The sequence below is a fragment of the Ipomoea nil genome, unplaced genomic scaffold (assembly GCF_001879475.1).
Source record: "Ipomoea nil cultivar Tokyo-kokei standard unplaced genomic scaffold, Asagao_1.1 scaffold0761, whole genome shotgun sequence".
In the NCBI taxonomy this organism is placed as follows: Eukaryota; Viridiplantae; Streptophyta; class Magnoliopsida; order Solanales; family Convolvulaceae; genus Ipomoea; species Ipomoea nil.
Genome location: NW_017617189.1, coordinates 2812531 through 2826874, shown reverse-complemented (window position 1 = coordinate 2826874; position 14344 = coordinate 2812531). Strand labels below are relative to the sequence as shown.

At 29.8% G+C, this 14344-nt stretch overlaps 2 protein-coding genes across 9 annotated transcripts in view; both read right to left on the bottom strand.

The window, feature by feature from the left end:
* Positions 1-1416: 1416 nt before the first annotated feature.
* The window catches only part of LOC109176901 (putative late blight resistance protein homolog R1A-4), a 32154-nt gene continuing 19226 nt past the window's right edge, over positions 1417-14344 (bottom strand). Inside the window, exon 4 of the mRNA XM_019326298.1 lies at positions 1417-1727. The gene's annotated coding sequence lies outside the window, so the exon portion shown is untranslated. The remainder of the gene's footprint in view (positions 1728-14344) is intronic.
* LOC109176902 (putative disease resistance RPP13-like protein 3) lies at positions 1420-6345 on the bottom strand. Of its 8 annotated transcripts, none has more exons than XM_019326302.1 (4): positions 6217-6345; positions 5560-6164; positions 1955-4066; positions 1420-1866 (listed from the first exon to the last, which is right to left on the bottom strand). In XM_019326302.1, the coding sequence occupies exons 2-4, from the start codon at positions 6152-6154 to the stop codon at positions 1814-1816; spliced, it is 2760 nt and encodes a 919-aa protein (XP_019181847.1). In that variant the 5' UTR covers positions 6155-6164; positions 6217-6345; the 3' UTR covers positions 1420-1813. The 8 variants fall into 8 exon arrangements, with proteins under 8 accessions (XP_019181847.1, XP_019181845.1, XP_019181849.1 ...); XM_019326300.1 differs by having other exon boundaries at positions 5560-6176; positions 6231-6345; XM_019326304.1 differs by having other exon boundaries at positions 5560-6168; positions 6235-6345.

Here is a 14344-nt window from a genome sequence, read left to right as displayed (position 1 = left end):
TAATAATAATAATAATAATAATAATAATAATAATAATAATAATAATAATAATAATAATAATAATAATAATAATTGCGGTGAAAGTTGCGGATAAAGGAGAAGAGAAAATGATTTTATTTAGAAATGGTAAGTTATGTCATTTCTTTAAAATAATAATGATAAAAATGGAAAAAAAAAAAGTTAGGAAGCTATGAGCTTATTTTGAAACGCTACCTAAGATAGCGTTCCAAAATAAGCTCTTATTTTAAGCTAGGAGCTTATTTTGGGAACATTTCCAAACAGAGCTTATAGCTTATTAGTAGCTTAAAATAAGCTATAAACTCCTAAATAAGCTTTGCCAAACAGAGTCAAAATATATATACTTTCTAATATATGTAATTGAATATTTTAACAGATTACTGAATAATAGCAATTAAATATTTTAAAAAATTAATAAATAATCCTATAGTTGAAGATAAGAAAAATGAATACAAATTGAGTGTTTATCAAGAAATCAATAATACACCGGGAATATAGAACTTATCTTTATCAGAGGTTCATATGCCTTTGAATTTTATTTTTCAGTTTCGAAATCGATTTGTATGCAGACCTTCATTTCTTCTTTTGTATATTTCTAAGTGTATTTTTGACTATTAATATCCATACGTAGTTAGAACTAACCTGCGAACAATTTGGTTAGGATTTGCGGCTATTTAGATTTTTAAAAAATTCTAAAAATTATAGAATTTAAAACAAATTACCATATAGTGTAGATCTTTCATCCATAAAAACAAATATTGTATCTACGATACAACTCTTACAATTATTTATTATTATTATGTTATATTATTTAACTATATTATTATTATTATCTATGGCCGTGCTTCGCAAGGGTGCAAATATAGTTAAGGACAATAGCATATGTGAGCAAATATTTATGTATTTATTTTAGACATATAAATGTAATATATTGGTGGTAAAAATAATTAATTTTAAATATTTATAAAATAATATACTAGTTGGCATATAAGTATGATGATGTGGTAGAGGTAATGTCAGCGACACATCAACTATTGTTCTTAATTGTTTCACTTTTAAAATACAAAGACTAAATTAAACAAAATTAAGGTAAAAGGACTAAATTGAACAAAACACTATAGTACAAAGATTTTATAGGTACTTTGACCCCAAAACCAATCAAAAAAGAAATTAATTCTCAAAAACATTTAACCGTAATAACATCATAATATTTAGAGGCCTGCATGGACAGTTCTGTTGGTCACTGAGGTGAAGGTTATGAACAATGACATGAGATCGAGCCTCACCAGCAATCCAATCATTATAGTTAGAGGACCCATAAAGACATTAATTCTATATTAAAACATACATTTCAAAAATTAACAATTAACTTCTTATTTAAAATCCAAGCCTGAAATGTCTAAAAAAGCATAGACATTACTCCCATAGATATTCCACTTCATAATATCATAATACATATATACACATACATACAACGTAACTTGAACCTCACCATCTCACCATTATTACTTACCAAACAAAACCAAGCAAGCTAAGTGGAAAAACACATGTCAATGTGAGTTTCCATTATTCACCACTCTAGCTTAGGAATAAATATACAAATTAGAGAAACAGACCAAATATGCTAGTTCATCAGCTCATGAAGCCTTTGAACATGCATGAAAACCAACAAATGCATCCACCATATAAGCAAACACTTCCTTCAGCATCTGGATTTAAGTTGAAAACCAAAATTGTATACAATAACACAAACTAGTATTTTATATACAATACCACTTGCCTTATTAAGTTTGCCTTAAGAATCTTCTTCTTCTCTGGATGGTCCTTCTCCATTAGGATCAGAGGTTTCTGACATCAACAGTTTTGTTAAGGGAAAATATAAGTAATCAACAATACAATAAGAGAGTGCAACCTTAAGAAACTAAATGAGAGAGACCTGCATCACTATTGGAAGGCATTTTGTGAATCACCACTTCTATCGTGTCATTCCCAGAGTCGCGTTGCCCTTCCTCAATTACCCGGGCAGAATCCTCAACCGAAGGGGGACAGCCTATTATTACAATCAACTGTAGTGTGGCAATGTCTACAAAGTCTCTCGGAATCTCTTTCAAGTTAGAACACCTCGAAAGGAGTAGGCGCTCTAGTACTGGAAAGTTCACATCTGTAGCTTCCCATTCCACAAGACTAGAGTAATCAATGAACAAATGCTTCAATGAACAGAAAGCATACTCTTCCTCCTCATCCACCAACTTCCACTCTGTTCCTACACATGCTTGAAAAATGAGCTTGAGAACCTCGAGCTTAGGCAACTTTGCAAGAAGATTCACATCCTTCCACAAGATTTCAGTACACATAAGCTTCAACTTCTTAAGGCCATGCAAAGAAGCTATATTATCAACAGAACTGGTAGGTGTATGATTCGTTTGAGAAGCACTAAAACCTTGAAAATCAATGCTTAGTGACTCGAGCTGACGAAGAGAGGCAAGGTTCTCACCATACAGTATGAAATAAAATCTTTCACCTGTAATGCTTAGTTTCCTCAAGTGTGGAATCTTGGCAAAGACTTGCTGCAAGCACTGAACAGGGCTTATCGACGAAACACTGTGCAAGTTTTCATGGACAAACGTGGGAGGAAATAGCTGACAACTAGGCCAGCATTTAAGGTATCTTAGTTGTGGCAACTCATCAAGAATGAAGGGTGGGAATGGATCTTCCATACCCTGATAACCCGCTGAAATCCGAATGGTATGTAGATTTCGAGCTTTTGATATAGGGAAATTGGTTAGAGGAAGGCCAATGATGAGAGAAAGGTGCCGCAAATGAACAAGATCTGCAATCCAATTGCTTAGACTGCCTAGCTCGTGAAGGCACTCAAATGAAGACATCTCCAATACTCTTAGCAACTTTAGATTCGAAGACACTTGTAGCAGATCCGAGATGTGTTTCCTTGATCCAAGTGTTTGTTTAAAAATTCCATGTTTCATTAGTTTTATTGCTTCTTTATCTTCCTCAAAATAGAGAAAGGAACGACAGTTTCTGAAACAAGCATAAACAGAAGGATCACTGTAACTCTCTTTCCGTGCTGTTATCCAACGTTGGGAAGAAGAACCCATTTCTCTATCACCAACCACATATAGAAGTTTCTCGTTTTGAGCTTCTCTTATGGACAAGTCATGGAGCAGATCATGGACCATACACGTTCTGATTGTTCCATATGAACTTTTTCTGTCCCCCACAAGAACTAGACTTCTGTCAATGAGTTCATGTAAATGTTTTTCACCCACTACTCTTTCATTCTCCCCTTCCTTTACAAATCCTTCAACAATCCAAAGCCTGACAAGTTTCTTCGCAATGAGAGGATAGTTTTTTGGGAAAAATCCAAAATACAAAAAGCAGGATTTCAGGTAGTGAGGCAAATGGTTGTAGCTCAAAGCCAGTATATCTGCGCAACTTTCAGCAATAGGTTTTCTCTCCAGGGAATCTATAGCCTTCTCGACGTTTTTCCATTCTTCTAGCGTTGCCAGTTTGGAAAAGAGCCCTGCTGCCACAGCTACTGCCAGAGGTAATCCATAGCATTTCTCAACAACTTTCTTCCCAATCGTCTCAAACTCCACCTGGTTTGAAATTTCTACCAAAAACTCCTTCTCTTTAAACAAATCCCAACTCTCCTCTGGGTTAAAGAAACGCATCCCATAACAGTTCTTGGGGTTGACAGTAGTAGCTGCAGCCTGGGCCACATTTTTCAGGCGAGTTGTCAATAATACTCGACTTCCAATACTATCATCTGGAAAGCAACCCCGCACACCATTCCAAGCATCAATGCTCCACACATCATCCATCACAATTAGATACCTTTTACCCTTCAGATGCTTGTAGATCTGCTCTTCTATGCTATCTGAATGCGATTGCTCTTGGCCCAGTGATTTGAGAAGACGCGAAAGCATTTGATCCTTATTGTGATGTTGCGATATCACAACCCATGCACGTATGTCAAAGTCTTTCTTGATTGATTTATCTTCATAAATGCTTTTAGCTAACACTGTTTTGCCTGCAGCTCAAATAAATGGGTGTTTAGTAAATAGCTGTTAGCTGATTGTAGAAAGATGTATAGTAAATTAGCTGTTAACTAATTACATTTAAAATAACTTTCTTAAAAAGCTATTTGAATTTTAGTGTTTTGAAGCAATAAGCTGTTACAAGAAACTAATTAATCAAACACTTATATTGGTTGTTTAACAAGTCAAACAACTAATAGTGGTCAAATAAGTTAAAATTGGCTGATAAGCTAATTATGTTATCAAAAAGGGTCAAAAATCAATTTGTGATTGTATAATATGTATAACTTTCTGTAAGTAAGAAGTTGTAAGTTTAAATAAAGGTTTAAAACATTTTTGGTACATCATTTAATTATTAGCAACTAATATATTTAGTCTTAATTGTTCCACATTTTTGTCAAATTAGATTATTCCATGAAATATAAGTGTTATTATAGTGAATAGTCTGCTTATATATTGTAAAAGTTTAAAGAAAATTATAAGTATCAATACAAGTTTTATAAGAATGTAAATTTAAAGTTTTAATAACTTTTAATTTATAACTTTTTAATTTTTTTTTGAATGCTAATAGCTCTATTACATTGTAGTATCTGTTCATATACTTTCTTAACCTACTGGAACACAAAGAGCTAAATTTATTATTCGTAATATATGACTTTTATAAATTCCTACACAATTGTTTAAAAATAATAATAATAATAATAATAATAATAATAATAATAATAATAATAATAATAATAAATTCCTACACAATTTACATAAGTTAGAAGACTTGAAGAAGCTATTCTTTGTCTCTCTCTCTCTTTCTCTCTCTCTCTCTCATATCTTACAAATTTATAAAAGATCTTACACATTTTACATAAGTTAGAACACATTTTACATTTTACATAAAATAAATTCCTACGCAATTTACAATATTTATTATCAAAAAATTAATACCAATTTGAAATAAATAAATTGTTACTTATAATAAATATTGTAATATGTATATGTGAAATTGTCATACGTAATACTATTTAGAATAAAATACTCGATGATAAATATTATAATACTTATAACTGAAATTATTACACTTACAAAATGTAATTCTAATATAAATATTGTACTGTAATATTTATATGTGTAATATTACTTATGAAATGAATTGCAATACTTATTTTAAAAATTAATATCAATTTGAATTAAAAATAAATCATTACTTATAATAAATATTGTAATAATTATATTTGAAATTGTGATATGATACTATAAAATACAACTTACTAATACAATAAAATTTAAAATTTTGGCCAAAGTTTGGACCCACCAATAATGTAGAACAAGTACACAAAGAACATATAAATGAGAATGCTACATATTCCTTTTATTTTTCCTTTATGATATTATCAATTACTAAATTTCTTTTTAAGTAACTAGCACAAAATTTTATAACATTGAAGTGATGTTGTTATTGTATAATCATAGGCAGAAATAAATAATTAATTACCTATTCCGCCCATGCCATGAACTGCGACAACTTGTAGCAGGCTGTTGTTGGATCTCAGCCGATCCTTCATCTCATCCAGCTCATCGCTTTTTCCTACCATTATTTCTTCCGGCGGTTCATCGGAGGCAAGAGATTGCGCCGCCACATCTTCGGCCTGTTCGAGTTTGTTGCGGCGGCTGTCTTTGATACTCGTCAAGTCTTCCTTGATTATGCGATCAATTTCATCTACTGCTCGTTGCAGGACTTGACGAAGCGTGGCCGGAGACGGAGGCTGTGGCTCCTCGGACGACGGAACGAGTTCGCCGGCGAGATAAATGTGCGATAATTCGGATTCGATGCCGTCTTCCGCCTTGAGGCCAAAATCTCTGAGTTTTGCCCCCAAATCTCGCGGCAGTTTTTCACGGCCTTCGCCGTCCAACCCCTGCAATTCCTCCAGAGAGGATTGCACAAATCGGAGGCTTTCGCAGAGAGATTCGATGACGTCCGTACAATCGGTGATGATTTGCTTCTGTTGTTGTGGAAGTGGGCGCGGTTGAGATTGAAAGAATTCGAGCTCAATGGTTCTCAAAAGGGAACTTACAGCAACATGAGCCATCTCTCTCTCTCTCTCTCTCTCTCTCTCTATATATATATATATATATATATATATATATATATATATATATATATATATATATATATATGTATATATCTGTTGCAAGATAAGTATGCAAATGGCGTTTAAAGAAGTAGAAGCCAGGCTCTTTGATTCACTTGGTTAGTGTATGTTCAGCTCATCAATTTATAGGAAATGTTAGAGCATATCTTACTTATTTATTTATTTATTTATTTATTATTTTTTTATACATTAGCTATGATTTCGACTTAGATCCGTTTGGAAAGCATGAAAATAACTTCTGGAAAATGATTCATTTTTGAGAAAATATTTTTATTTTCAATGTTTGGTTACATTCTGGAAAACTATTTTGGTGTGTTTGGTTCATTTTTAAGAAAATGAGTATAATTAAACATTTTAATTATTTTCAAAAAAAAAAAATATTTTAATTATTTTATTTAGAATATAACATGTATAATAATATATAATAATATTATAAAAATTTTAAATATAATAAAAATAACTAATAAGACTCAAAATAATGATAATGATTTATACTTCATCTGTCTCATTTTATCTGTCCTACTTACTATTCATTAGTCAAACTAATTCTTTCTTCTTTGTTTTTTTATAGTATTTTTTTACTTATTTTAAATTTAATTTTTTTTATTTAATAGTACTTTTAGTGTAGTTTTTAAACATATAAATTTTGTATACTAACACTACACTTAATATTATAAATAATTCAATTCAAAATAACTTCAACAAAGTTTCGTTAACCGAACCAGACTCATAAAATGGGACAGAGAGAATAGTTGTAATGATTTATATTAATAATATAGTAATGTTTATGCTCCTTTCAAAAAAAAAATGATTTATGCTCAAAATATTTGAAAGTAACTAAAATTATAATAATTAATAAATTATACACAAAATAATGGTAAAGATTTATAGTTGTAATGAGTTATACTCGAAATATAGTTTGAACTTATATTACCAAATTTAAAGCATCATTAATTTGATGTCACTTTACAATTAGCTATAACAATTTTGTTGTATCAAATTTAACAATGTAATAATTTTTAAATATTAATTCATCACTCTATTCTATAAATACCCAATTTGGAAGAGTTTTGAATGGTATAGACCATTTTTCCCATGGTGTCCTTTTATGTCTTATTGTAAGTATTAGCTCAAACTGTTAGAGTGATAACTATTAGTCCAAGAGATATAGACCATTTACTAATTTTACACACGCATTGCGTGAATGAGTTAATGCTCAATGCGCGAATGAGTTAATACCCAATGTTTATAATTAAATAAATATTTGAAAGTATATCAATGCAAGATTATATATGAGAAGTTCATACATAAGTAATTTAATGTCAAATTTGTTTATTTAAATATGTAACTTATAGTATATGAATACAATGTAATATAGGAGATTCATTATAATTGTTACTAATTTTTTTTAAAAATAATAATCAAGTATTTTTGTTGCAAATGGTTCTAATATATTTAATGAATGCACATATATACAAGATCAATGAATGAATCAACGGTATCAGTCCTTTAGGTGTTTTGCTCAGTGTTCATTTAGTTCAACCATTATTGTTGAATAAATTATTATGGATAAAGAAATTCCTAATTTAAGGAATTTAGATGAAGTAGTAAATTTTAAAAAATTTAATTATAATGTAACCCAAAGATATTGAACGATTGGTAAATATGATGTAACCCAAAGATCAAAATGCTAAAGAAAGTGTTTGATTATTCAATAGTTTGAAGCAACAATTTGTTCAAAGCTACTGAAAATACAAACATGGCAATTTATAATATTTTCACTTAGCGTTTTTGAGAATGATTTCTCCAAAACACCTTTATATTTACCCGTTAAATATTATCTTTTTCCTTAACTTCTGTTAGTTCACCGTTAACTTACTCATTAATTTCAATAAGAAAGGTCTTAGGTTCGAACCTCATCCTAAACAAAGTTAGCATAACTAGTACTCTATTTTACTCTTATTAAATTAAAAAAATAATAATTTAGTAGCTACACCAAAAAATAATACATATGCATTTCTTTAATTTAGAATTATGTGTCTACAATGCCTTTATTCAAAAATTAAAAAATTCATTATCAATAAAAAAAAATTATTACAAAAGAAAGGGGATACACACATATACAAACTATACTACACCTCCACTAAGAAAGAGAAATAATTTCATTTGTTATATTGTCTTTATTTTTCTCCAATATAAAAATTCTTTACATTCAAATTCATCAATTGATTATATTCGCTACATTATCCCTACAATGGTTTTAGTAAAAAAAAAATTATTCATTATCAATAAATTAATTAAGAGAAATAATTTCATTAGTTATATTGTCTTTATTTATCTCCAATGTAAAAATTCTTTACACTCAAATTCATTATATTCACTACATTGTCTATTATCTTTTTTTTGTGTATTATTTTTTAATTAAATATCAAAGTTATAATACAAAATAATGCTATATATTTATTTACCAAGTATTTTATTAATACCTTGAAAAAACTAAAAAAAAAAAAAAAAAATTAGTAAAGCCAATCATACTAACTACTTGAGGAATTTGTTGATAAAGAGAGTATTCAAATCACACAATAAATTGAAGTGAGAACTGTCTCACAATGTCATTGTTTGACAATAAGTAGTTAGCGATTAACGTTAGCAGATTATATTAGCGGATTTGACCAGCAAATTATATCAACGGTTGGTAAAAAGATATTTAAAAGATTAGTTGTTTAGATTAACATGTAAAATGACGTAAGGGTATACATATATTTAATAATAATAATAATAATAATAACAATAATAATAATAATAATAATAATAATAATAATTGTACTGTTTTAAAAAATTTAAAATAATAATAATAATTTAATAAAAAAATAAAACAAATAAAACATATGGGGAGCCGAATGTTCAGCTCCCCTTAGTTTTGTCACTTTTCCCATATCGGTGGGAAAAGTGGCATGGGAGCCTCGAGGCTCCTATAAAAGGAGCCTTAAGGCTCCAATTTAAAAATTAAGCTTGCCATCCATTGATGGGCAAGCAGTGAGCCAGCGAAACTGGCTCTTGTTATTCAAGGATTCGAAATGGCTCTACAATAAATTTTTATTTTTTTTTAAAAATATAGAGGTGTTTTGGGAAAATCATTCTAAAAAACGCTAAGTGAAAATATTGTAAATTGTAATGTTTGTATTTTCAATGGTTTGGAACAAATTGTTGCTTCAAACTGTTGAATAACCAAACACTTTTTTTTAGCATTTTGATCTTTGGGTTACATCATATTTACCCATGGTCAAATATCTTTGGGTTACATTATAATTAAAAATTTTAAATTTTATTACATCTAAATTCCTTAGCCATAATAATTTATTCAACAATAATGGTTGAACTAAATGAACACTGAGCAAAACACCTAAAGGATTGGTACCGTTGATTCATTCATTGATCTTGTATATATGTGCATTCATTAAATATATTAGAACCTTTTGCAACAAAAATACTTGGTTACTATTTAAAAAAAAGTTTAGTAACAATTATAATGAATCTCCTAAACACGTGGGTGTGGCAATGAGATTTATTTGATTTTCTTGTAGCAAAGTTTCCTTTTATGTGCATGGAAAGATTACAAAAATGAAATATTTCAGTTACGTTAATTTAAATATAGCTACAATGGTATCCGGGTTGGACTTCCATTTGGAAGGTTGTGAGTTCGAGCCTCAGTGGAGGCGTTATTAGCTCTTTGTGTTTCAGTAGGTTGAGAAAGTATATGAACAGATACTACAATGTAATAGAGCTAGTAGCATTCAAAAAAAATATATATATATATATATAGAATTTAAAAAAAATATATTTTTTTGAATGTGACTGACTCTATTACAATGTAGTATCTGTTCATAACTACTTTAACACATCCACTGAAGCTCAAACTCACAACCTCCCATATGGGAGTCCAACCCGAGTGTCATTAGACTACAATGTCTTGGCAATTAAAAATATATATCTAAATTTGAATAGAATGAAATTCAATTTTAAAAATTTTGAATAGAAATTTAAAATAAAATATCTATAATACAAAATTATTAAAGTAAATAGAAGATTTAAATTCTACCTAATTAGAATAAATTAAATTTGACATATTTATTTTAAAGAACATTACCAAAGATCTTGTAGTTCAATGGTATCAAGTTGAACTATGAAAACTTGTGAGTTCAAATTTCAATGAAAGCGCTATTGAGTCGGACATATCTCAGGTAACGTCACACAGTTGAGTTTGTCCATGCATCTTATTAGTTCCAAGCTTTACAGCACTACAGTCTTACTTCCTCATGTCTAGACCCTTTGGCCTTTAATTATTTGCACTTTCATCACCACCCAAATTCTGTCCCTTATTTCAAGTTATGACATTGCTTCTAACTCCGAGTCCAATTTGTACCCTTCCTATGTTTCTTGGACCTAGAATCCAATCCCCATCAATTATCATGAATTTATGATATACAATCAAATTCATAAGTAACATTTTAGAATTAATGTAGTCAAATTTGATATATTATATTAACATTTTAATATCATTTACAAAACAAAATAATTTGTTGGACACATATTCACATCTCACACACAAATTAATAGGTAGTCTACAAACCTAATAACAGTAAATAAAGTTAAGCCCCTAACAGAATCTAAAAAATATTGGTATAATTGTTTATTGAAATAAATAGTTCATATTATTTTGATTTTAGTATTTTTTTAATTATTTTTTTCTATTTTACCGTCTATTATATCATTTACTTTTCTTAAATGCTCATGTATTCCGTCAGTGTAAAATTTAGTAAAGGAATATTCATTTAGCTATTTATTATTCTTAACTTATTGATTTTCATAAGGAAGGTCTTAGGTTCGGACACCATCCTAATCAAATTTGACATAATTGTTAAACATATACTGTGAATATGTTAGAATGTATTTAAAAATACAATATAAAATTTAACATGACCTTTGGTCAATTAATTAGAATCATCTATTGGGCATTGATGAAACGGTACACCTAATTTACAATATATATTCAACACAAATGAGAAACTATGTCTATTATCATTGTCTTTTGGGGGAAGGAGGATTTGGTTTTGTTTTCGGAGGTGCACTGCGCCAAGGCACTAAAATTGCAGTGAAGCAGATCATGGGACTAGATTAAATAAAAAATTCATTTCTGGCAGGGGTGACGACAAGAGGAAGCATGGATCACGGTAATTAATTGGATTTTGTGTTACAAAAATTATGCTTGGATACTATCCAGTGAAGATGTTTCTCTCTAAAAACTGTTATTGCACTAGTTAATTTTATGAAAAATTATGTCACATGTCATATTTATGTATTTTGAAATATTTACTTTTATGAAAAATTTGATAATTTTACATTAATATTCACCAAGATACCAAATGATACTTTAATAAATTCTAATGTAAAAATATACATATCGCATTGAACTATGCGCGTAATGTGCGTGTGGTAACTAGTGTATCATATAACCGTCTATATGTGAAATTGCACTCTATAGTCAGGGTCGGTTCTGAGCATGTCTAACATGTGCGACCGCACAGGGCCCCAATTTTTGGGGGCCCCATATTTAAAAAAATTATATACGTATATATAGTATACATGATTTTAGGCTAAGTGTAGGGTGTAAATTATGCCCTGGAAACGTGTTCACCATGAATGGTGAACACGGGTCCAAACGGCGCCATTTTTACGTAAAATAAAAAATAAAAAATCGCTAATGTGGTGTTAACGGCGCGCGGTTGGTCAGATTATGAATTTTCTGTTACGAGATTATGAATGTACTGTAAATTCATAATCTCATAACAGAAAATTCATAATCTCATAACAGAAAATTCATAATTTATGAATGTTGAAGAAGCGTGCACTACAGAGGAGCAGCCATGGTTTCGGACGGGAATGTGTAGGCATGGTTCCAAAGTGAATGTGCAGGCATGGATTCATAATTTATGAATGTCCGAAATCATTGCTCACCTCAAATTAAAGTAAAACCGCGAAATGTGAAAATGAAGAAGAAAAGTCACGCGATTAATTAAGGAAAAAAAAAAAGATAACGATACACTAACACCGTTGGGACCGTGTTCACCATCCATGGTGAACACGGTTCCATGGCATAACGATTGAAGTGTGGGGAGATTGGACCAATTTGTGATAGGTGGAAATTGAGCCCAATTGAAAATTACTTTAGAACCCATATATATATATATATATATATATATATATATATATATATATATATATATATATATATATATATATATATGTGTGTGTGTGTGTGTGTGTGTGTGTGTGTGTGTGTGTGTGTGTGTGTGTGTGTGTGTATGTATGTATGTATGTATGTATGTATGTATGTATATTTTCTAATCCTTTGATTCTCTCTCCTGCTTTTGGCAATTCCCAATTCAAAATCTCAAATAACAATTAGCATTTTCGATCGGGATGTTATGCTAATTGACAATTACTATTAATTTTATTTTTTAATTCAATTATATTCTCAAATCTCAATAAATAGTGTGCAGTGGTGATATTAATGAAAATGAAATGTATATTGAGCTAAAATTGCTTAGAGAGATTTTATCGAAAGAAAAGATATGTGCAGTGAGTATATTGAATTCATTGAAACAGATGAGTTGTTTTCTAAATGCTACTATTGCATATCGAATATTATTGACTATCTCAATTATTGTTGTCTCTGCAGAAATGAGTTTTTCAAAGTTGAAATTGTTAAAATCTTACTTATGATCAAGTATGTTGCAAGAGAGAGTCAATGGAATAGCTTTAATCTCCATTGGAAATGAACTTTTAGAATTAGTTGAAATCAGAAATTTGGTAGATGATTTTGCGTCTAAATGTGCACGATACATGTCACTTTTTAAATGAAAATTTAGATGTATTTTTTTATACAATATTTATATTTTGATACAACTTTTTGAATAACTATTATTTATATATAGAAATTACTTTTAAAAAGGCCTCAAATTAATATATTACACAAGGTCCCAATTTTTATTGAAACGGCCCTGTCTATAGTCCATACTACGCCCAACATGAGAAATTTCGCAAATTATGCTGTGCAACCGAATGCACCTTGCAAGGTGCATACGGTTGCAAAACGGCGCCGTTTTGGTTAAAAAAAATGCGCGTCCCACTTAAAGAAGAAATCAGGTTCCCCGGCAATAGCATTTTTATATATCCAGAAATTCATAACTATATATCCAGAAATTCATAACTATATATCCACAAATTCATAACTATATATCCACAGTGAATGAATGAAGTAAAAATCCACAATGAATGAATGAAGTAAAAATCCACAATGAATGAATTAAATATCCACAATGAATGAACTAAATATCCACAATGATTGAACTAAATATCCACAATGAATGAACTAAATATTCATAAATTCATAACTATATATCCAGAAATTCATAACTATATATCCATAAATTCATAACTATATATCCACAGTGAATGAATGAAGTAAATATCTACAATGAATGAACTAAATATCCATAATGAATGAACTAAATATCCATAAATTCATAACTATATATCCACAAATTTATAACAATATATCCAGAAATTCATAACTATATATCCACAATAATGCTATTGCTGAGAATCGAACCTGAATTTTTTTTTTTTAAGTAGGACGCGCATTTTTAATCAAAACGACGTCGTTTTGCATCGTATGCACCATGCGCATGGTACATTCGGTTGCACATCATAAGTATTGGAGAAATTTTGGGGAGATTGATTTATCAAATATTACAATTAATTCTTTTGAATTTATTACTTCAAATTGTAATGCATGACGACGCGTATTCGATGACGAAATTAAGAATTTTTTTTTTTTTTTTTGGACAGTGTATCATTTGTTCTTGCCCACTGGGTGGCAATTATTGGTTACTTTTCCAATTTTTATATTAATTAATGAACAATGATGAATTGGCTTTTGATAAAGTTCTGATAACCTTCAACTTTTATACTTTTTCTACTTCGCTTTCGAAAAAGCATAAGGAGCCTTTAAAATATAATTGTAAATCAAAGGACAGGTGTCAATGAAATGAAAAAGAAAAGAAA